We start from the raw sequence: 22680 nt of genomic DNA, 5'->3' as shown, positions 1-22680 counted from the left end.
TTTCATGCAGCATGACTGAGTGCTGAATAGCCTCTCCTAGGCACATTCTCATTCCTTGCTGAAAATCTAAAAATGTACCTTTTTTTTTTTTTTTTTTTTCATAAAGGGTAACTTCGATAATAGATGGGAGCAAGGAATTTTCACCTCAAGATATTACAGCCCATTCCAAAAAGGCATCGGCAGCCTCTCAGTATGGTTGCTGAGAAATAGCCTTGTATTTGACATCTGAAGAGCGGCAGCTTGGAGTTCAGGAGATTGTTTGTTATGCACCTTAACAGAAATATCTGGAGAAACTGTTGTTAAAGTGATTCTGTGATCAGGGTTAGGTGTTTGGAGTTAGGAGTTAGGGCTTTGGCTTCCATCACAGGAGTTATGTTGCACCTCAAAAGTCATCTGCATTGGAAAATGCATGAACAGGCAATTGTAAAAAAGGAAAGCTGATTAATACAAAATATATGGAATCCTTCAAGATACATTGTTCGTTATATCCTCTTTTTCCACTCTCACTCTCTGTTCCACCCATGTAAGGTTTCTTTGAAAGAACCCTGTGTTTGTAGAAGACCAGAGTAGCTGGTGCCTTGTCATTAGTATTCAGAAGGCTTACAAAAATAAAATGGATAATACAGGCAAAAGCTTCTTCTGAGTTCATGGACTGTGTTTACTAAGCTTAAAAACATACATGGGAAACGGATTTTCACATGTAGATACTTCATATTAAGTTTTCCATCTTTTTTAAACTGTAAGAAGTTTTAAAAGTACACATTTAGAAAATGAAGGAATTAATTTGCTTCAAAATCATGAACAAGATATGTGGAACACTTCAGAATATAAAAAAAAGTTTGGAGTTGCTTTTTCTCTTTCACTTGTATAAACAAAAAGCAGTACAATGCAAAGCATGCTTAAGGTTTGATATGAGCATGAGTGATATCCACAGCATAAGCAACTTTTTTTTTATGTTATGTATAATTGAGACATTGCAGCTCTATGGTGAAGTCCTTACATACTCTGCTATCCCAGCCACCCATTGCTATCCCAGCCACCCATTATGTACAGCTCAGGACTTAGTGAGCCGAAGGTCATTTCTCAGTAACTCATAAATTGCTTCTTTTCCGTGAAGAGGAATCCTAGGCCTGTAAACTTGACGATGAGCTGCTTTATCTCTCTGCTTCTTTTGTGGAATGGCATATAAAAAGATGCATAAAAGTTAGTTTATCTTAATTTTGATCTACTTTAAAAATTGGTATAATCCCAGTAGTAAGATATTTTTAGTGCTTTCCTTGAGGTTCTGGTTCAGATGCAACTCTTATCTGGTCAGTTTATCATCACAAGATTCAGTCCAGACATGGAGATCACCTTTGCATGTCAGATCTTTCTCTAATGGTGTATTCCTATAAGGAACACGTTGCCCAGGTGTGGCTTCCTTCTTGAAATGGTGAACAGTTTTGTGTAGTTCTTGTTTGCTGAGGCAGCAGGTAGATGGTTAAAGTGGTCCTGTGCTCAGTGAAGCCATTAGTGAATTGTTAACCGCTTTGAGTTTTAACAGAGAATGTCTCTAATCTTTTGCCTGTATTTGAACCATGTTTTGTCAGGCCCTCGGTTCAGTGCCAGTAGGACATACCAAATTTCCTGTTTTCCCTTCCATCTTCTTAAACACAATTGGGTTAAAAATAACTCCCAGAAAAAGTTATTTTTACCTGGACTTGTGATAAGCATTGTAGCAGGGATTAACGAGCAGTTTTATTGCCACAAGTGAAGGACAGCAAATGGCTCTGTGAGAATGCAAATGCATAACTAAGAAGGGGTAAGCACAGGTGACTCTTTAAAAACACGTGAATTATAAATTTGACTTTCATAAGCATATTTTATTTCATATAAGTTTTCCATGCAAAAAATAATTCACGTACAGTTTTTTTAATTTCTTTTCAGGTCTGTAAACAGTCAGTACTGCAGAAAAGTTATAGGTGGGATGGTTTGGAACCCATCTATGAGACGATCTTTATCTGTTGAGCATCTGGAGACCAAAAGCCTTCCTTCTCGATCACCTCCTCTTACCCCTAATTGGTAAATCCAGTTTCAGCCTTTCTCATACATTACAACCTCTGTCCTTTCCTAATTGTATGTACTCTAGCAGAACAATCACATAGTGTGTACATATATAGTTAAACTTCATTATTCTGAGAATATATATGATGACAGGAGAAGAGTGGGTGTCACCTCAACTTCAGCAAAGCTTTTGGTATTGTCTGTCAAAATACTACACCCAAGCTAAGACATTATGTTCTGGAAGGGTGGACAAGAAGATGTTTAAAAAAAAAAAACGCTTGAAAGACTGGACTCAGAGGGGAGTTGTTAATGGGTTGTATTCTACCTTGAAGCCAATAACAAGTGGAGTACTGCAGGGGTCTGTCTTGGGACCTATCCTGCTTAACATCTTTATGACCCGGAAGAAGCAATGGAGTGCTTGCTCATAAAGTTTGCAGATGACACCAAACTGAGGGGATGAGTCAATAAGCTTGGGGGCAGGGCTGCTGTTCAAAGGGACCTTGATAATCTGGAGAAATGGGCCAGTAGAAAATGTGTGAAATTCAGTGAAGACAAATGCAAAGTCCTGGGAAGGAAGAACCCAATGCAACAGTATTAACTGTGATGCAACTCTCTGGGAAAGGACCTGGAAATTTTCCTAGGGAGCAAGTTGTATATGAGCCATCTGTGTGCCCTGGCTGCAAAGAAGTCCAACAGCACCCTGGCAGTATTAACAGAAGCATAGATGGCAGATCAAGGGAAGTGATTATCCCCATTTTGCTCAGCATTCATTAGACCTTATCTAGTATGCTGCAACCAGTCAGAGGGCTGGAGCACTTACCCTGTGAGTAGAGGCTGAGAAAACTGCACTTGTTCAGCCTGGAGAAGAAAGGGTTTTCCAAATGCCTCACAACAGCCTGGCAATACTTCGGAGGAAGGTTAGCTAGAGGATGAGGCCAGTGTTTCTCACACTGGTGGATGGTGAGAGGATGAGGCAACAGGTATGTGTTGAACCAAGAGAGGCTCTGTCTGGATGTAAGGAAAAAATGCTTCACTGCAAGGACGGTTGAGTAGTGGTTGCCTAGAGGAGCTATGTGGTCTCCATCCTTCAAGTTTTTCAACATCTGACTGGATAGAGCCTTAAGCAGTCTGCTCTGACCTCAGCTGACCCTGCTTTGAGAAGGAGGTTGGACTGGATGACCTCCATAGGTCCTTTCCAACCTGAATTATCCTATGATTAAAACTTTAACATATATAGCTAGCATTTTGGACAGGGAAAAACCAATCAGTCCAGTGTACTGAACCTGGCAGTGTATGATTTCCTAGTATACTGTAAAAAATGTTTAAGAATTTATTATTTAAAGTGAGTCCAATAGGCCTGTCCTGAAGATTTCAGGACAAAGATTGCAGTCAGATAAAAATTCCATTTGGAAAAAGTTTTATGAATTATTCTGATTCATCAACTTGTGTTTGTCTTCCTTTTTTTCAGGCGGAGTCCTAGACTACGTCATGAAATTCGTAAACCACGACACTCGTCTGTAGATAACCTTACAAATGAGATTACTTATATTACCGAAACAGAGGATGTTTTTTATACATATAAGGGCTCTCCAACATCAAAGGACAGTGATTTGGAGTTCTCTCAGAACTGTAGTCACCAGAGGAGGTAAGGACTTCTGCAAACAATTCATTGCCTATTTTGATTTAAAAAAAAATGAACAAACCACCAAAAAAAACTTTAGTATAAAAAAAAATTATCATGGGTTATCATATTAAAATAAGTTCAAACGGTTTTATGTTTGCATAAACTTAATTTTGATGAATTGCTAAACTGCAAATGACATGATAGAGAACAGCAAGTTAAAAACAAGCCAACCCTTCATCCCTAAACAATTCTTAGTAGTTGAGTTCTCAGTAAAATTAGAGGAGCTCTTCCCACCTATTATAAACTCTTCCTTTTCTTCTTGGGAAGACATACTGAACTCTTCTAAGAGTTCATGTGTGTTCCACATCATCAGGTCAGCATTGTCACTTTAAAGAATTACTACATTTGAGTGAAAACAAGAGCATAATAATACCAGGAGCCATCCACCTTTTTCTTCCTCAGAAGAATTGTAGATTGCCACTCTGAAGGCAGCCTCTGCTTTCTGCCTTGAGGCATTTTTGTTGTATTCCTTGAGGATCAACTTTATTCTTCCCTGCAGCAGTCTAACCACTCCTAGGTTTGCTTCCAGGGCTTGAAGCACCTATCTTTGTGCACTAGTTATTTGCTTGCTCATTTGTTACACGTTATGTGTGGCTTCACTCTTATTTTACAGGGGCATTTCTTAATTAGTAACTTCAGATTAACGCAATATTACCATTAGAAATAGTGTGCCAGGTCATTGTCTTAACAAAGTAATTGATCAGTCTCAAAACAAAAACAGAGCTACTTTAAAACCTTCAGGTGGGGAGAATTCTGTGTATCAAAGTGGAGGATCCTTTATAATATCACAAAAGTAAAACACTTTCTAGTGATCCCTACTAACTCTAAGGCAAGATGTATTATTTGAGAAGCAATGATAGGACTCACCTACCACTGTGATAGTGTGCAGCTACTAACTGTAGCTTTAAACCCTGGATTTAAACAGTTTTCTTCAAATTTTAATGCAATAGTATTGTTACTACATTACAGCACAGATGTTTCTATGAAAAAAAGGAAAAATTAACATGCTGTGTGCATATTTGAAGATCGTCACTGCAGTATTTTAAATTATTTTCCTGTTTCTCTGACTGGGTGTCAGATGAACCTTAGTACTAGCAACGTCAGTAATAGCCGTAATATACAAAAGTGATGCTTCTAGATGTTGTGAATAGTCATAGATAGTAAGCTATGTCTTTCCTGTGTTTTAACATTTACAGATCATACACTTTCAGAAGAATTTTTTGAGTAAAAATAATGAGAGGCAGACCGTATGAGGAGATGATGAGGGCAGAAGCTGTAGACAGCAAATTAGGTTGCCATGCTGTGTATTGCGAGTGGTGGACTCTGTCCTGCTTTCATCATTCCTACCAGTTACTACATTGTTGATTTTTCATGTATTTTCATTTTCTTTTCCTCCCTTGCAGTTTTTTCTTTCCTTCCTGTTTCAGCTTTCCTGTGCCTACTGAGAACACAGTGGGAAAGCCTGCTTTTATGCTCTTTCTCAGACAGTGACAATAGAATGTTCTAAATTTGAAAATAGCACATTCATTTATTTTCTGAGAACTAAATAATAATGCTGTATCTGAGTAATATTACTCACTGTGGAGAACATTAACTGTTATTACCTCACATAAACCAGATTTTCTATACGTCTTATCCCCAATGCATTCCTGGTTTCTTGGGTATGTTTATGATATTTGATACTGTGCAGGTAACTGAAAAAATGTTTGCGTAAATCTGATTAATATAAATTCAAAGTGTGTGTTTAGGAAGGAGAACATAATGCGTAGAACGAATGATCCTTTGTTGTATTGACTGTTAGAATTCTGTGAAGTAAATGGTCATTAATACTTTTAACAATCGAGGTAAAAAATACAGTAACCATACAAATAAAAAAATGTTGCTTTTCTACACTGAAGTTTTCAACAGTTCCTTAGTCTATGTTCCAGTTTTTCTTCTTATATTAATTATTATTTGTTTCACTCTCCCTGTTGGAAGATGTAGAGTAAAATTAAGTATATATGTGTAGTAAAATTATTCTTTCCCTGAATGCTTTATTGAAAGAGGGAATCTTACCTTATAAACCAGATCTGTCTTATAAGAAAAAAGTTCTTGCCTATCTTCAGTATTAAATATGGACAAACACTTGTCTTAGGTTTTTGCCACACTTCAGAAATTTTACATATTAATTATAAATCACCTTGCAGTGTACTGATAAAGCCACCTTACTTGTTTTTGCCATGCTGGTCTTTAGTAAATTTGAATTGACATTACTGAAACATGTTATGGAAAAATATTGAAATTGTAAATCTGGTTTTCTTTTTCCTTAGCAGAGAGTCAAGAGTAGCTTCTCATAGTCCTGCTAACATCTGTTGTCTTTAGAGACTTCTTTTTTTACTGCCCGCAGTAAATCTCAAGACTGTGCAAGCTGCAGTTAGCATGGGTGTTGCGGCTCTTCTCTATTTTTCAGGCTGCCGTCAGCATTACAGGGGTGGGGGGGTAATTTTTACCTGTTCTCTTGAAATCCTGAGTAACATCTTAAGTCCTTTTTGTCAAAACAACATAGTGGTCCAAGATAAACCTACCTTTAAAGTGATATATTGTGATATAGTGCTTTTTGCGACAAATATATAGGTAAATTTTGTATAACAAGACTTACTGTGTACCTAATCCTACCAAGGCACGTTTGGAACCTTGATGGGTATCAGAACTGTAGAAGCCAACATTGCTGGCAGACTACATACACCTGCACTTAATTTCCTATACACCTTTTTTTACCTCCTGACAATACCAAGTATAATTATTTTCGTAATAATCAGTTTTCTTCCTTGCTGTGTTTATTCACTTTAGGGAATCAATCAAATTCTGTTTTCTTTCTATAAACGGTACACAATTCAGAAAACGAATTATGTGGAACACGTGTTAGTTTAGAAGAGAGCATAAAACATATCAGTTGTTAACATTTCTTCTTCTGTTTCTTTAACTATATTGTACTTTATCAACATGTCAACACCTAGAACAATGTTTACTGTTAAATACTTGAGCATGTTGGAGATGAAGGCCAATAATATTTTGTCACTTACTGTATTGTTTCTCTGAAGAACACAGTGATTGTTTTAAAAATGTGCTTTGTGTGAATCTTCTACCTTCTGAGTGCAATTTAGGAGGTACATCCTACACTCTGTGACTGGAGAAAAAAAACCATAGAAAATAGAGCAAACTCTGCACGTAGGTAACCTACAGAAAGCCAGGGCAAACTTGTGAGTCTTGTGTTGCTGTAGCTAGTCTGCTTCTGCTACACAAATTATCTAAGGTAGTTTCACATTCAAGTACAATTTGGGACTCAGACACAGTGAAAAGAAACATTTTTTCTCTCTCAGATTAGTGTCTGCAGAAAAGATTGCAGCTGTCTATTGCATACGTATTATAGACAAAAAAAATTGTTCTAATTCCAAATTAACATATATTGAATAGAACTTTATTCACAGGGCATGAATAGATCTGCCTATCTAAGCCAACTATCTCAAATCACAGCTGCATACAAAACTGTTATCAAAGACAGTGCTGAAGAGGGCTTCAAGAGGACTTTTGTTTAGCCCAGGGCTCCCCAGCCTTTGGGAAGAAAGCCTCTCCTGTCATTTCGTTCTCCTCTTTGTTGCCCTGCTGCTGTGCATCTCATCTGACTGCTACTGAAAAGTTAATATTAACACAGACATGGAGCCCACACTGAGCCTTACGAAGTCTCAGAGGTTGCTTTCTGTGTTAAACCACACTTTGTAATGGCTGTGCCTCCCCAGTTCAGAACACGTAATCCAGTCTGTTTTCTGACTGTATGTTGTACCTACTCTGTCACTATATATATCCTATGCCTACATACATACGCACATGATACTACTATTATTTTGTTTTTAAAAATATTTCAAGGGTAATACTGAGAGAAAAGATACTAATTAGTAAGCGTACTTGTTTGATGGTAACCTTAAACACTGAGATGTGGGCATTAGGGAAGAGTTATGAATACAAAGTCTTATGGCTTTCCTTTAAAATAGAAGATAAAGTTGTATTATGAGGCTTTATTGTTTCTGAAGTTATCTCTGGAAAAGCTGCTTTAATTTTTTTTTTTTTTTTCCAAAATTGTGTCATGCCAACAGACTACCTGACATCAACCTATCCTGGTCATCTGCTGTCCTGATAGGTGGCCTGGATAGAGCTCCTGGAAGAGGTTGCCTTTGAGAAAAATATTTCCCTTTCAGCATAACAGGTTTAAACCACAGCTGGTTATTTTTAAAGGCAGGCTGATGGACTTCTGTAGGGAATTCTTTTTGATTGCAACTTTTCCTTTTTTTAGCCTGGTGTAGTACCTGAAGATTACCACTGTTGCAGTCTGTCTTGATTAAGGTACCACTACAGTTTCTAAATTTGGAATAAGGAAAGCCTCAATGGTGTAGAGGAGCAAATCATCGTTATTCATTTGCCTTTCTGTGACACTAATGCAATTTGAATGCTACTGTGTCGTTTAAGCGGAGAAGGCTACAGTGAAAATGAAGTAGTCATGTTGAAGTATGTGACATTGTTTCAAGATGAGGTTGGAAAACTCCAAAATAGCTTTGATTTAAGCAGTAGCCTTCAAATCTAAGTTCGCTTTAACTGGGGCAACAGACTGATTGCATTTTGGGATCATGTACTCTGACATGCTTGATCTTGTTAGGTTTTTGTCTTGAAAGACTGTACTGTCCATCCCCAGTGCAGGTTCTGGTTCTTAGTATTGATATCTTTGGAGAAAAAAAAAAAATAGTTAATGCTTATCACATCCAGTAGTTCATGTATAGAATTCTTTACCAATGAGCTGTTACAAAAACAGGAAAAAAACTTGAAAGAAACTAGCTTACCCTTTACCTTCAAGTAAATAAGTGAAAATTTAGATTACTAAAATGAGTCTGCTGCTTGTTTCCTTTTGTTCAATTATTTGTTGTAAATTAAAAATCTGTAATTTAAATGTTTCAATAATATGCATTTTTAAACACTTGGTGAACTTAAAATACCCGAGTCCAAGGTTTGCCGTGAAACACAAAGGCATGTAACCAAATAGTATTTAAGGAGCTTTGAACTTTAGTTTTCCCTGTATCTTCCTTTCCTTTTTCTCGAGCATCTTCTGGTGCCTGAGGTGTGACACAGATGTTCACACTTCACAGTGCAATGAGAAATGAAAGTGAATGGGTGAATGGCAAGAAATGGAAACTGAAAACCACTGTGGTGTTTATTGCTCTTAACCTCCAAGAACCCAACTGTGGGAAGCTGTGTGGTTTTCCGCCAGTCACTGTGAACAAGAAAGAGTATCTTCCCCTCTTTCCTGTTCATGGATTTAAGGCTTTAATCTGTCTTTGTGGGAAGACCGTGTGTTGTTGCCAACACCCACACTTGCCCCCTAACTGAATATTATCTCATTAAAATCAGCTGGTGTTTCTTTCAGACAATAAAATGTTAGATGCAAAGGGTTACTGAAACAAATCGATTTCCTTGCAGTTCAGGATAATCTTATTCATGTTATCTGTCTGGGAGTAATTTGTCCTTTACGTGAAGAGAAGAACATATTTTTGATCTTGTAAATTCAGGTTTATGGCTTGTTCTTTTTAAAACTTTTTTTATACTATAGATGGATTTGTTTGGAGCATTAATATAGCTTTTGCTTCCCCTCTTAATGCCTTTTTTCATGTTTCTGAACACGTCTGAGTGGGATGGATGCTTGTTAGTAAGAATATATGAATTTAACTGTGTGTATAAGGTCCTATTTTAAGGGAAAAAATAACTGGATTATTGGCTGGAAAAGTAACCTGAAAAAGCTGTGTGGAGAGTCTTGCAACTTGAACTGTATTCAGTTTCTCTTGTTCACTCTGTAATTAAATAAACCAAAGATTTGGAAAAGCAGACTGCATAGGAACAAGTGTTCTGTTATTTTATTGGAGTAGACTCAGATAATGTATTATAGATCTTATATTTAGAGTCATAAATTGATTAGTCAGATAAATCTGGCTAGTTATTAAGATGTGAGCGTACGATGTATGAGGAAAACCAGAAGACTGGGGGAGTTGAGGACGGGTCAGTCACATTGTTGCCTGACTCTGCCAAAGAGGATTATCAAGAATATGGAGCCAACTGTTCTTGGAGGTGCACAGCAAAAGCATGTGAGGCAATGTACACAAGTTACAGCAAGAGAAATGCTCAAAAGACACTGGGGGGGAGGGGTAGAATCACACTGAGCTTTGTTAAACCGTCGTACACATTGACAGAAGGGTGGAGGTGTTTCCATCCTTGGAGAACCTTGGAGCTCAACATGACAAGGACCTGAACACCCTCATCTAACTTTGATGTTGGCTGTTCTTTGAACAAGAGTTTAGGTGATCTCTCAAGATCCCTTCCAACCTAAATTACTTTGAGTCTACAATTCCACTTGTTATAAATGCAACATATTCCTGCATGAGTTTTTCTCTTAACTTTAAACATGCTTGCAAAGCTATAAACCTCTTTAGCTTATATTCTAAAACTGTCTTTTGCTCATGATATAGATGGCATAATGTGTACAGTCACAGAGTTGGAGGGGAAGGAAATGAAATGATGAACCGGTATACAAAAAGGAAATTCATTTGCACTGTGCTATGAATTTCTGGAAGTGCATATACACTCCTTGTGTAAGTGTGATGCATCATCTGGTGAAGGTATTGCGCTGAAAATAGATTTCCTGAACGTATGCTGCATTTGTTCAATTCTTTCAGCTTCCCATTTTGATAGACAATGAACTGTAGCTGCACAGTGAGCTTTGGTGAATGTGCTAAGAGAACACATCATTATTTTAACTAAAATTTAATGCTTTTTGTGAACAAGATTTTTAAAGCATTAATTACTGTTGATAAAAGTATCCTTCCGATGTATTCAGCCAAGTCCTAGTAACTACTTTATTGGTAGAAAATTGCAAATAATAAAAAAAATAATTTTTAAACTAAGTTTTTATCCTTAGTTTTTAATCATATACACACGTGATCAATTCCTTGTTTTTCCAAAATCTGCTGCATTTCACAAGAGTCTGTTGTCCTTGTTTGTGTATTTCAGTCTTTCTCAAGGAAGATGTCCTTCTAATACTAAGCAGTGGTCTGAGAATATTTCAATTAGTTTCAAATTAGGTTTTTAAAACTACTACTGATAGACTTTTATGAGTTTTACTGTGCTCTTTCACTCAAATATACAGGAAAATAGGACATCTTTATTCTGCTTACATGTAAACCTTTCTTTTTAAATATATATCCTTATTAAAATGTACTACACTTTCATTGCCAGTTCAAAAAACAATCATTTTGCATCCAAAAAGAAAGTCTCAAAGCTGAATCTCAAATCTGTGATATGGCAAATTTTGCAGCAAACCAAGCAGTGCCAGAGTATCAGAATACATGAAACTTTTATGGAAAGTTGGTAAACTGGAATATGGTCAATATTGTATTGCATATTATATATGCAGAGTAACTGAACATACCTTTTTATGGGTGATGGCAGCAGCTTACAAATGTGAATCTTTCAAATTTGTAGAAAATAACTGGAAAACTTATGTATACCATGAAGTCCTCATGTTTTTCTATATTGGTACTCTTTAAGTATCCAGCACAAAGAATCTGAATCTGCATGGCCTTCTTACACAGGCATTCTGTTCATAGAAGTGCTGAATATTCTGTATGTAAATTTCTCTAAAAGGCAGCGAAAAGGTGTTACTGCAAATATATTCCACTTATTTGGCTTATGTATAATAATCCCAGTTTTAATGGTGAGTTCTCAGAAAAGATGTGATAATGGAAGTGCTGGCACATTCAGTCTCCCCATCCCTGCAGATGTTACAATAAATTGAGCTTTAAGAACTTCAAGAACAGCACAAGGGCAAAACCCACAGATGTTTCCTTCAGTTGTTTATAAAGGAGGAGTTCTGCTACAGTGCTATTGTTTGAGTTCTCCCTTTTCTCTCGGGGTTTTACTCTGCTGTAGTTTGTCATTTTCAGCTCTCAGAATAGCAGAATTCCCTGGTAGGGTACACCAAAATCAGGAGGAGGGGTCTTTGCTTAAGACTTTTCTTTTCTGTCCTCCTGACAGAAGAGGCAAATTAGATTTTTTCAGGGCAAAGAGTTTTACTGTAAAGATCGTGACCAACAGAGGAATCCATAGTGAGTGAAAGATTGAAATAGCATCATTTTAGATATATTGTGGAGTAAGGAAGAGAAATTGCCTGCAGTTTGCTTGTTAGCTGCACCAATGGAAAGCTTAATCTCCTTGCAAGGAAGGGCTCTCTTTCTCAATAAAAGAGTTGAATGGCTGGTCTGGTGAGTGTTCTCTTTTATTGACTTAAAACATGGTCCTTGTCATATGTTGTGAAATGAGGATGATAGGTTAGTAAAATGTGAAATACTATATAGCCAGAAAAGACCATCTCGTTATTAATATTTAAGGTACTTTATCATACTGGTGAATAATTAAATGCTAGAAATACTATTTAATTGAGTTGCAGAACAAAATTCTGCAGCTCTAGCATGCTGAGCTACTGAGGACCTCAGGAAGACACAGCTGCATTGTCCCTGATGAATTCTTTTAAGCCTTGAATTTCATTGCTTTCTAGGTCAATTTTTTTGGGTTTTTTTTCAACTTTAAAAGGTTACAGAATGATTCGTTGACTCTTTCTGAGCTGATATGTATGAATTAATAGTGCAATAATTCAACAGAAAAACCTTCAGCAAATATTACTCCCACATTCAATTCTCCAAGTGTATTACTGAGATGATGAAAAATTTGCTGTATGTTTATACACAGTATATGAATGGAAGCCCAAGCTGGTTTTTTCAGTCTCAAATTACCTCACTCTATTGGGAGGAAAGAGGGGAGATAACATTAAAATAGGGACATTGCATCAATTTGCATCACAATTCTATGTATGTAAATTTTTGATGAAGGCTTTTGAAAGGCTTAACTTAGGGAAACTTGAATTCTACACAAAAATTAGTAATAGAGCTGTAGCTCTACTGTTGCAAAACATGGAAAAGACATACAGTTTCATTGTTCTTTGCCTTACAAGGAAATCAATTAGCTTAAATGAAAATAAATTCAGTTTTTCTTTATTTTTAGCATTACTTCCTAAGGAAATATGACTTAACTGCCCCTCTGCCTCTGTTCCCACTTGAGAACATTTGGACGATTGCACTCAAATCTAATGTAGGAGTCGAGCTTTCAAAGATACAAAGTTTTCTACAAGATCAGTGAAAGTCACTGACTAGGCAGAAAAATAAATAAACTTAAACTGACATTCTCTCTCACTGAGCAACTACAGCACGAGCTCAGTTGTTGTCTGTTCCATTTAGATGTGGGCTGGTCAGGCAGCACGTTCCCAAAGGATCTGCTGCACACTGCTGGCACTTAAGGGGTAAAAATACTGTGGGTATTGCAAACAAGGAGAACCAGAGGTATTTGTGGAAGAGTTGGGGTGGATGTCAGTGGAATCAGAAGCGAGACATGAGTGCAGTAAAAAAGGAAGAAGTTTAGTTCTTTAAAAAAATAAAAGTATAGACAACTCAAACCTCCACAAATTCTTAGGGAATCAAGCTTCACCATCTCTGGCTCTCAAGGAAGAATTCCTTCATATCACATGGAATACATCTAAGGAAACTTAACTAAATTGATATCGCTGCTGTTTTTACCGTAGTTTTGATGAAACATAGTACATAATTCTTAGTATTGAGGTTGCTTTAGAGAACAATAATTGAAAATCTAACTGTATACTGTGAATTGCCTCCTATAACTTGACAATTCAACAACTCTACATTCAAACCAAACTGCTTAATATTTGCCTTTTTCCAGCATGGACTTTTATCACTCCAAGTTTTTTAGTCACTACTTTAAATTTGTAAAGCTATCCCATCTGCCTTAAACTTTGCTTTGCAAGCGCCTCTTTTGGTAACTTGTACCTTCAAGTTTATCTTAGTATCCCAGCTTTTTTTTTTCATTCATGTAATAGAGTTTAGCTCACAGTTTCAGGTAATTTCTGATGAAGCTAATTGAATGCCTTGGAAAATGCTATGTACTGCAAATTTTTATTTCTTTTCCTTGATAGTTTTTCCTCATCTGTGTAACCACTTCTGCTTTAGTTATGTTTTGTCTTAAAGTTCTGTTCTGCTCTCACATTGTGAGAATAAGTGTAAGAAACTTTGTGCTTCTGAAGCCACCGATGCTTATTTTTTGTAACCTGTGCACAAAGATTCTGCCACGTTTAATGTTTTACAAAATACAGTCAGTGATGTCTGTAGTCATTGTGATCCACATCTAAAACATTGTTAAATGATGTAGTGTGTCTTGTTAAATAATTGTCTCCTTAAACTCCTACATAGTTGCAGTAGCAGATGTGTGTTGTCTGTAGTTGGGCTTGTGCCAAAAGTGGAAGTGAGTGGTTAGAGCTGCACTGAGGTTTTTGTTGAGTGTTTCATAAATTCCTTAATGGTCTGACTCAGACTTTTAGCATAAGACTAAGTATTCTTTGATTTACTGTGAGCCTTTTTTTTTTTAATTAGAGTTTAGCTCTTGTTCTCACGAAGATTTAACATATGTTAATTTACTGATTGTTTTTTTTTTTTTCTTTACCAGGTCGTCTGAACAAGAATCACCAAAGTGAGTTTTCTTTAAATTTTCTACTATAGAATCTCTAACTTTAAGACATATAACAAAATACATAACTTGAACTGATTTTTCAAACTAGTGTCTTGTGTGGTTAAAAGACACAAATAAATGTATAAACCAATGAAGATTATAAAGATTTGTGAAAAAAAATAAGTTTTTGGATCAGCACGTGGAACATCTTAAGTCCTAATATACTGCTAATCACTATTAACCAAAAACAATGGTTAAAAACTGTTGTAAAAGTTTAATGATGCAAAAATCCACTGGTAATTTTAGCTAGTAGCTCTTTATATAGTGCCAGAAGGCATTACCTGAAATAATTTCTCATATTTTTCTGGGATTGTTAACTTTTTTTTTCTGCACTGAAAAATCATAATCTATAATCTTAACTTGTAAGTTAAATGGTTTTTTAAAAATTACTATGTTCTGAAAAACTTACTAGGGTGCATTTACATATACAGTGTTCCTCCTTGCTTGACATTGATCTCATGAAAAGTCCTGGAAGCTATTAGATAAAAACACAATTTTGACAGTATAATTCCTTTAATTGTTATTATAGTTCACTACTTCAAAGTATTTTGAAATTATTGAGAGTGTGAAGTGAATTATATCTCCCAGACACTGAAAAAAATATTTTCTGTAGTAACTGGAAATTCTGCAAATGTTGCACAAAATGCTTCATTCCCATTGCCAAGTGCACGTAGTATAACTGAACATCAGGAATATTATGGCAAGAATACATTTGCTTTTTGGCACCTTTCAGAATGTTTACATTGCTTGCAGTCAGATTTACACAAGCCAAGAAATAAGTGTTTGTGTTATTAAAGTTTGCTGCAGTGCAAGTCCTGTATGTCAAAAGCCTAAGCTACATTCCTCTGTAGCATGGTATTACTTCTTCATTGACAGCTAGCAGTGGCTGCTGGAAATGGTTCAAAAATCTCACGTATGTAGTTAGGCTGGTACCAGAGCAAAAATAAATGTTTGAATTTACAAATTTTAATTACAGGGTTTACTTGCATATACTTCTGCTACTTTAACCCTGTGAGAAGTTGACATTGCTTTTAGGGATAAACTGCAATAAACAACTAACAGCGTATGCACTTCCAAAGATCAAATATGCTTCATTGCAATGCTGGGTTGTCAGTAGCGGTGCAGATTGTTCTTACAAAATATATTGCCACTGAGAATGAAGATCTATCATGTAAGTGAAAGGTCTGTCTGCAGTGGGGTGATAGAGTAGCTAGGACTTGTTTTCTGCCATACACAGTGCTGTATGTTGGTGATAGGACACCATCTCTGAGCTTTCCCCAGGACAGAGATTTTTCACGAAGTATTATGTAGTATTTATAAAGCTGGAGCAGTTAGTTTGTATGCAGCTGTGAGTTTGGTACAATTGAAGAAGGGTTTTAGTTGTATTAGAGGTCTGCATTTCACCCTTTTCATTAGAGGGCATGTAGCTAAATGAATATTTGAAAGGTCCTGGAGCACCACCAGGCAACTTGGCCAATTCTAAGATCTGAGGTATTTAATTACTGACTTCTGTTACCCTTGAATTTTCAGGTTCTTGAATCACTAGGCTAGGTCTGCACCCCAGTTTAATTCTGGGGCTTTCTACATAGTTATAACTACCTCAATGACAGAATATTTTAACTGTAATTAAACCTGTAATAGTCACTTCATTTCCTATTGTTCTGAGAATTTACCATGGGTTTTCTGCAAAGCACCTTTTCCCAGAGGGGTAAGGTTGAGATGGCACTCAGAAAAGAGGAGGGGGGGGGGAGGGAAGGCTTTGCAAGAATTAGAGTGGAGTCACGGCAAAAGGTTTTCATGGGTGGGATTGGCACCAGAAGTGCCTTTCCCCTGGGGTTCAGCTCTCTTCATGTTACTGTGATTTCCTGTGCCACTGCAACCGTGCCTTTCACTGTTAACATCCAAATATTTTGCCAAAAATGTTTTTGCTACTCTAGTTTAGTTTTGTCCATTCTTCTGGATGTCTACAGATGAAACAGTAGGCTCAGATCATAGTCCAATCCTGTTACCCTGCACCTCAGGAAATGGTGTTAAATATAAAGTTGGCATGCTCTTTTAACTGGGCAGTACATTTGTATGTTTTACTATTTAATTTAAAAATCTGGATAGCAATACCTTTGTAATATTTATTTATCCTTTTTAAATGAAGGAATGTATTGGGAAACAGTCCAGTGCGGAGTTCTCTGACCCGTACCTCACCTAAAGCCTTGGCTCAGTCTCCCAATGGAGTTGGTAACATTTCTGGCTGTTACCCATTGGAAGGGGTGGATAAACAGTTCTTAGAAACATACGACAATGTTACAAAAAGTAGCTCAACAGAAGATTCCAGCCAGTACTACTGTGATAAGGTACGTTCAATTGCCTTCTTCTGGGGTCAAAACTAGTACTGAATGTAACTTTGAACTGAAGATTACGAATGCACAAAAATTGTGGTTATGTTTCAGGATGAGCATATTTTATGCAGTAATAAGAATAAATCTTGTCTTACTACTCAGATGTATCCAAGGTTGTGAACACAATATGATAGGCAAGCCTGTCAACTGCATTGATTTCCATGCTGTCCAGGCTTCCAGAAGCATCTGCAGGGGAAGTTCCTAGTGGAATGGGAATCCTTATGTGATTAAATCTTTTTTCCTCCAAGGGGAAAAAATCAGATAACTCAAGTTGCTGTATGTCTTGATAGCAGGCACAACTCTGCTTTATCCCAGACATCTCTTCTTCAGGATGGCTAAACATCATCCTTTGAATTCTCCACTGCCTAGAGAGCAGCCGCTCACTGGTAGCGTTATGGTAGTGGATCATTCCTCCCCTTTCTCTGGCCTGTTCCAGAGGGGTGCTGAACAGCTTCCTATTCTGGCTGTCCAGTAGCTGCTGCCAACTTTCAATCCTTCTGGCTTGTGGATCTCTTCCAGAAGATACTGATGCACCCATTTACAGGAGAAAAATCGGGGAAATAAAGGAATCACTTCATAGTCCTTAGAGTAGAATTGATTCAAATGCGTTGCACCTAACATTTATTCCTTTTAAGTCACCTTTAGTAAAGACAACACATTGAAAATTTTAATAGGAGCTATCAATTGAGAAAGCTGAGATGACAGTAACAGTGTTAGGAAAGAGCAAGCAGAGAGCATATTTGCTGTTATGTATGTTGCTATTTTTACAATTTAAAAGGTTACAATCATGAGCATATTCTGTAACCTTAGCTTCTTCCTATTTTAAATGTGGATTTACATAGAGTATTCTTGTTCAGCACATCAAATTTGGATGCACTATTTTCTAATTTGCTGGTATTTTATTTTAAAAATGAGAAAAGTTTGGGTTTGTTTTGTTTTTATATTGCAGAATGACCTAATTGAGGGAGATTTGCTTTTGGTACGTATCATACCAGATGAAGACGGGAAGTTTGGATTTAATCTAAAGGTAAAACATCAATCTTTTAGTTATTTTTAAGTTCTTTATAGAGATACTGTGCTTTGACTTTGTGATAATTTTTCATTTTTAATGCAATGCTTTGGCCAAAGCAGTATATTCTACGCTAATTTCTTACAGACCGAGAATTTTTAGAACTGGCAGCCTAGTCCTTAAAGACTAAAGCAACATTTACAGAAATAAGCCTCTGCTAGTTCTGTGTTTTTCAGTTGCATATACTATGGGTGTGGCACATTTCCAAAGCAGATTGCCCATTTGGCTGCTTAAATATGAACTTGGAAGCCTAATTTAGGGCATCAACTTTTGGAAAACTGGACCTCTGTATTATAAAACAAGTTAAATAGTTTGTGCTATCCAATTGAATATATCCATTAAAAATCATATTGGAAAGGTGAAAATTAATTTATGAAGAAGAGGGAAATTGCTATTGATGATTGACTATTGTAAATTTTTGTCATTCCCTCACTGAAATTCCATTTATGCAGATAGAGTAATGTAAAGTACCTATAATATCAAAATCAGGGCAGAATTTGATCTTTTTGCCTTGGGCATTTATTGGTGGCACAGTGATAGAAAATCATGTAAAGAGAATAAGGGAGTACAGTTGTCAGAACTGTGATCCTATCTGATTACTTACAGGTTCACAACATCTAAGAACACTGTCCAACTTGCAAGTTCAAGTGTTGAATTGGGCTTACATGAAGGGTAGAGTTAGAGTAAATGCTGCATTTCATCTGTTTATTGTCTACTAAAACATATGGCCAAGCAAAGACGGGGGGTCTAGTTTACTGGAAATTGGTAGATTTAAAGGTACACACCTCCACATCCTCCCCCCCCCACCCCGAATTTACTGATGAAAATTCCGTCTGAATGACAGAGTATAAAGTTCATATAAAAACAAAAATAAGTGATTGCTTATTTTAAATTATGCTTATGCTTATTATAATTATATATTTATGGTTTTTATTTACTTGGCTTTCCTCTAGGGTGGTGTAGATCAAAAAATGCCATTAGTGGTATCAAGAATAACTCCAGGATCACCTGTAAGTAAATTCTTCAGACTTCTAATCCCTCTCTTTATTATTCCCTCCACCACTCACAGAGGTCCATACATGTAGGAATTTGGAAACCCATGACCAGTATGAGATAGCAGCTGAGCTGTTCTCTTTAGAAATTTATTTGACCAGTGGTTTCTTAAACCACAGATGAAAAGAACTGAAAGTGTTAACCAAACAAAATACCAGTAAGAAGCATGTTTGTTTCCCCTGTCATCTCAAAAAGTGCATCTTGAACTGGAAAATGTTTGATGAGGGGCTAAAGCGATGACTGAAGATATGGAACAGCATTCATTAAAGAAGTGAGTAGTCTGGGCCCCTGCAGTCTAGAAAAAAGAACTATTTTAAGGGGGATGTAGTAGAGATCTTTAAGATTAGGAGCAATGGGAGCAGGGAATTCCTGTAGAAGAACTACAGGCACCAAAGTTAGTGAAAGTCAGGTTCTTTAGGCTTAGAGAAATAGTTCTTCACACCTGAGGTGGTAGATCTGTGAAACTCCTTGACAAAAGATGCTATGGTTAAAATAATTTTATGACTGTTCAGGAGAGGACGAATACTTGGGAGAAAAACCTGCTGACAGTTTCTGAATAGACAAACCATAATAGGTAGAGGAAATCCTTAGGGTTGAAAATATTTATAGAATGGGAGAGTACTTGGCGGGGGAGGGGGCACAGAATATGTTTGCTCTGTTTTCGTTTTGCCATGGATTTTTGTTTATGGAACTATTTATGGACTAGTGGAACAATTATCAGAATCAATCCAGCTATTGAATTCTTCTGTCGAATTGTGAAATAATAATAGTAATAGAATAACTTGGTAACTTTTTTCTAAATAACTAGTACATAAATTTGTGAGGACATATGTTATCTTATCTTAATTTTTTTTCCCTTTTCTTCTTCCAAAGTATATTTCCAAACTCTCATAAAATAATTTTAGTGCAAACTTGATAGGAAAGGTTGCTGACTTAATCATAAAAATCTGACGTACTCTGTATCTTGTAGACTCTTGAAATTTTATAAGATGTCACAGGACTGGTATTTAAATGTCATGATGTAAATCAAGCTAAAGCAGATTGAGAAGTTGGTTCTGTCATATTTATGATTTGTGGCTTGATTTAAACAGTGCATAGCATTCCTTTATGAACTACAATAATTATTTGAATAGAGTAGTAGGAAATGATCATTACCTTAAATCCACAAAGTAAAAATAAAGCAACCCTTAAAATTTTCATGGTCAACCCACCAAACTTCTTAAGGGTTATTCAAGATACTGGAGTTAATGTAGAGCAAACAGGTTTATTCCACAATCAGAGATTGAAAGATTCTTCTTCAGAGGCATTCAGATTGTCTCCTGGAAAGTATTGATCTGTTTTTTTCTCTTCGTTTGGAAAAGGACTGGACTTCTAACTTACACACTTAATTTGAGTGTCTCTAGTTAGAGGCATAGGCATAGATGCAAGTGACCGGTAAGTCACCAAGCAAGCAAGTTATCAAGGATCAGGGAATAAATTGGAAACAGTTATCCAATACAATATACTCAACAGCAGTGTTATAGAAATCACGTCATGTTACAGCAAGAGGAAAATGTATTTCTTTTTAGAGCATAGCATTATTAACACTGATTATATTGTTTTCCATAAACTAAATTTTACCTGTTCTTGACTGTTTAATGAAATGTAGCTGATATTTGAAAGTTCAAGTTAAGCAGTTTATGGAATGCATTTTTATGTTATTTTAGTTCAGTGATGCCTTTCCTTTATTGTATTTGCTACTATTTTAACTTGCTCTAGATTCACTCATTGCCCTGTAAATTGTTCTCAAGGGTGCTGTTTGGTGATATTATTTGCTGAGATTATTTCTCAGGTTTGAAGGTCACTTTTCCTTTATTGTATTTGCTACTATTTTAACTTGCTCTAGATTCACTCATTGCCCTGTAAATTGTTCTCAAGGGTGCTGTTTGGTAATATTATTTGCTAATGTTATTTGCTGAGATTATTTCTCAGGTTTGTAGGTCACTTCTTCCAATTTGTCTACAAAAAGATCTGTATGTTTTGTGGAGTAGGGCAAGCAAATCTACTTGCCAAAATAAGGCAGTATTTTCCCTTTCACTTCCTAAATTTCTTTTAAAAATTCTCCTCTAACACAGCAGCAGTCAAGTATACTGGTAAGATATAGTATGGGTAGAGTAGCCAAAATTGTTGTGGGACATCATTATATCTAAAGAACAACCATTTATTGCATCTGTTTGTTTGGGTTTTTTTTAACTAAAGTCCTACACTGATTTTTTTTTTTTTTTCATAAATGGTATTAATGCCCTAAGGTGCTAAAGAAGTCATCATGGTTTTATTTAATAGTGCTTCTCACTGAAAAATAGTAGGCATGCTTCTTAGGGCAATAATCAGGTGATTAGCATAAAATTAAACATTGGGTGTGTCAATAGGACAGGAAGCCTTTGATATAATTAATTGTCCGGTAAACCACAGTATCTGAAAAATCTACAAATTATGCTTATACGGAAGTAATTAATTCTCCTTCAAGATATATTTTATATAGTCAGATCAAGTAAGAGAGCTGAGGCATTAACATGTAACATGTTTAACAGTTTATTTGAGCAAAGATATTAATCTCCTTCTGTAATAATAATAGCTATCAACCAGACAAGAAATCTAAATTGTAGACAAGTATAGGAGATCATAAACCATTCCCTCCATTTTCTTGTTAACTCCTTACTCTCGTAGACTGACCTGATATGGTCTTTATATCACTTCTTTTCAAATATTTGTATTTCAGAGAGAAAAATTTATATCTCAAACAATAATATTTCAGAATGATTAAATCAATCATTCATTCATAGTTGCATTCTTCAGTCTTACCTTTGTAAATGGTACAAAATTGTATGGCAAGAGAGTTTTGGGGGAGCTGTGAATACCTAGTTCAATTGATGTTGAAGAATGTCATGCCTGTTCCTAATTCCCATTGTTTTTCCATTTACGTTTGTCTTAATCACTGCCAATCTTCACTGTCCTTCATTATTTTATTTTCTTATTTCATTGGAAAACGTTGGAGGAAGCTATTCCTTTTTTTAAATTTTTAAGCAGATTTTCTGCTTGGGATTTTTCCCTCTCGCATACATGTTTCTTTTCTCTTCTTTCTCTTCTGTGTCTCTTTTGTGGCATTCGTACATCTCTTAAGTTTTCTTTCCTTTTATTTTATTCTCTGACAAAAGTGGCTCCCAATTTATTTTCTTGTTCATATCCTTACATCTATTTTTTTATTCTGCATTTTTCTTTCTGTTGGTTCTTTCACTTCTCCTTTCTCTCTCTCCTATATTTTAACTTGGTAATATAGTACATCACTGATAAACTTATTTTAGGAACCCATGCTGGCATTAAGAAAATACAGGGAGCAACTATGAATGGCAAATAAGGTCTATTTCTCATTCACATAACAAATGAAATGGAGTGTATATACATCACTGGTGTAGCTGGATACTTCCTAGACAAAATAAAAATTAGGGTAGCAATGAAAATAAAATTGCTACACCACTTGACAATCCAAGGCTGTAGAATCCTGCATATTCATATTAACAGAATCACAGAAAGTTTGAAGGGGTTTGGAGGTCATCCTCTCCAACCCCTGCTGCTCAAGGGTCACCTAGAGCCAGTTGCCCAGGACCATGTCCAGATGGCTTTTGAATAATCCAAGGTGGGAGACTGCACAATGTCCCTGGGCAACCTACTTCAGTGCTCGGTCACCCTCACAGTAAAAA

The 22680-nt window shown here is 36.2% G+C and overlaps 1 protein-coding gene across 1 annotated transcript in view; it reads left to right on the top strand.

Annotated features, from left to right (window-relative positions):
• PTPN3 (protein tyrosine phosphatase, non-receptor type 3) overlaps positions 1–22680 on the top strand; it is a gene marked incomplete at its 3' end in the record, with an annotated part of 44623 nt that overhangs the window by 3319 nt on the left and 18624 nt on the right. The window contains exons 2-7 of the mRNA XM_010088090.1: positions 1927–2061; positions 3512–3688; positions 14366–14389; positions 16578–16776; positions 17771–17848; positions 18844–18900. Of these exons, the coding sequence (XP_010086392.1) occupies positions 1927–2061; positions 3512–3688; positions 14366–14389; positions 16578–16776; positions 17771–17848; positions 18844–18900 (670 nt within the window). The remainder of the gene's footprint in view (positions 1–1926; positions 2062–3511; positions 3689–14365; positions 14390–16577; positions 16777–17770; positions 17849–18843; positions 18901–22680) is intronic.

The sequence above is a fragment of the Pterocles gutturalis genome, unplaced genomic scaffold (assembly GCF_000699245.1).
Source record: "Pterocles gutturalis isolate BGI_N339 unplaced genomic scaffold, ASM69924v1 scaffold15406, whole genome shotgun sequence".
Classification (NCBI taxonomy): Eukaryota; Metazoa; Chordata; class Aves; order Pterocliformes; family Pteroclidae; genus Pterocles; species Pterocles gutturalis.
The sequence above is the reverse complement of the archived record's forward strand: the minus strand, read 5'-3'. Positions and strand labels throughout refer to the sequence as shown.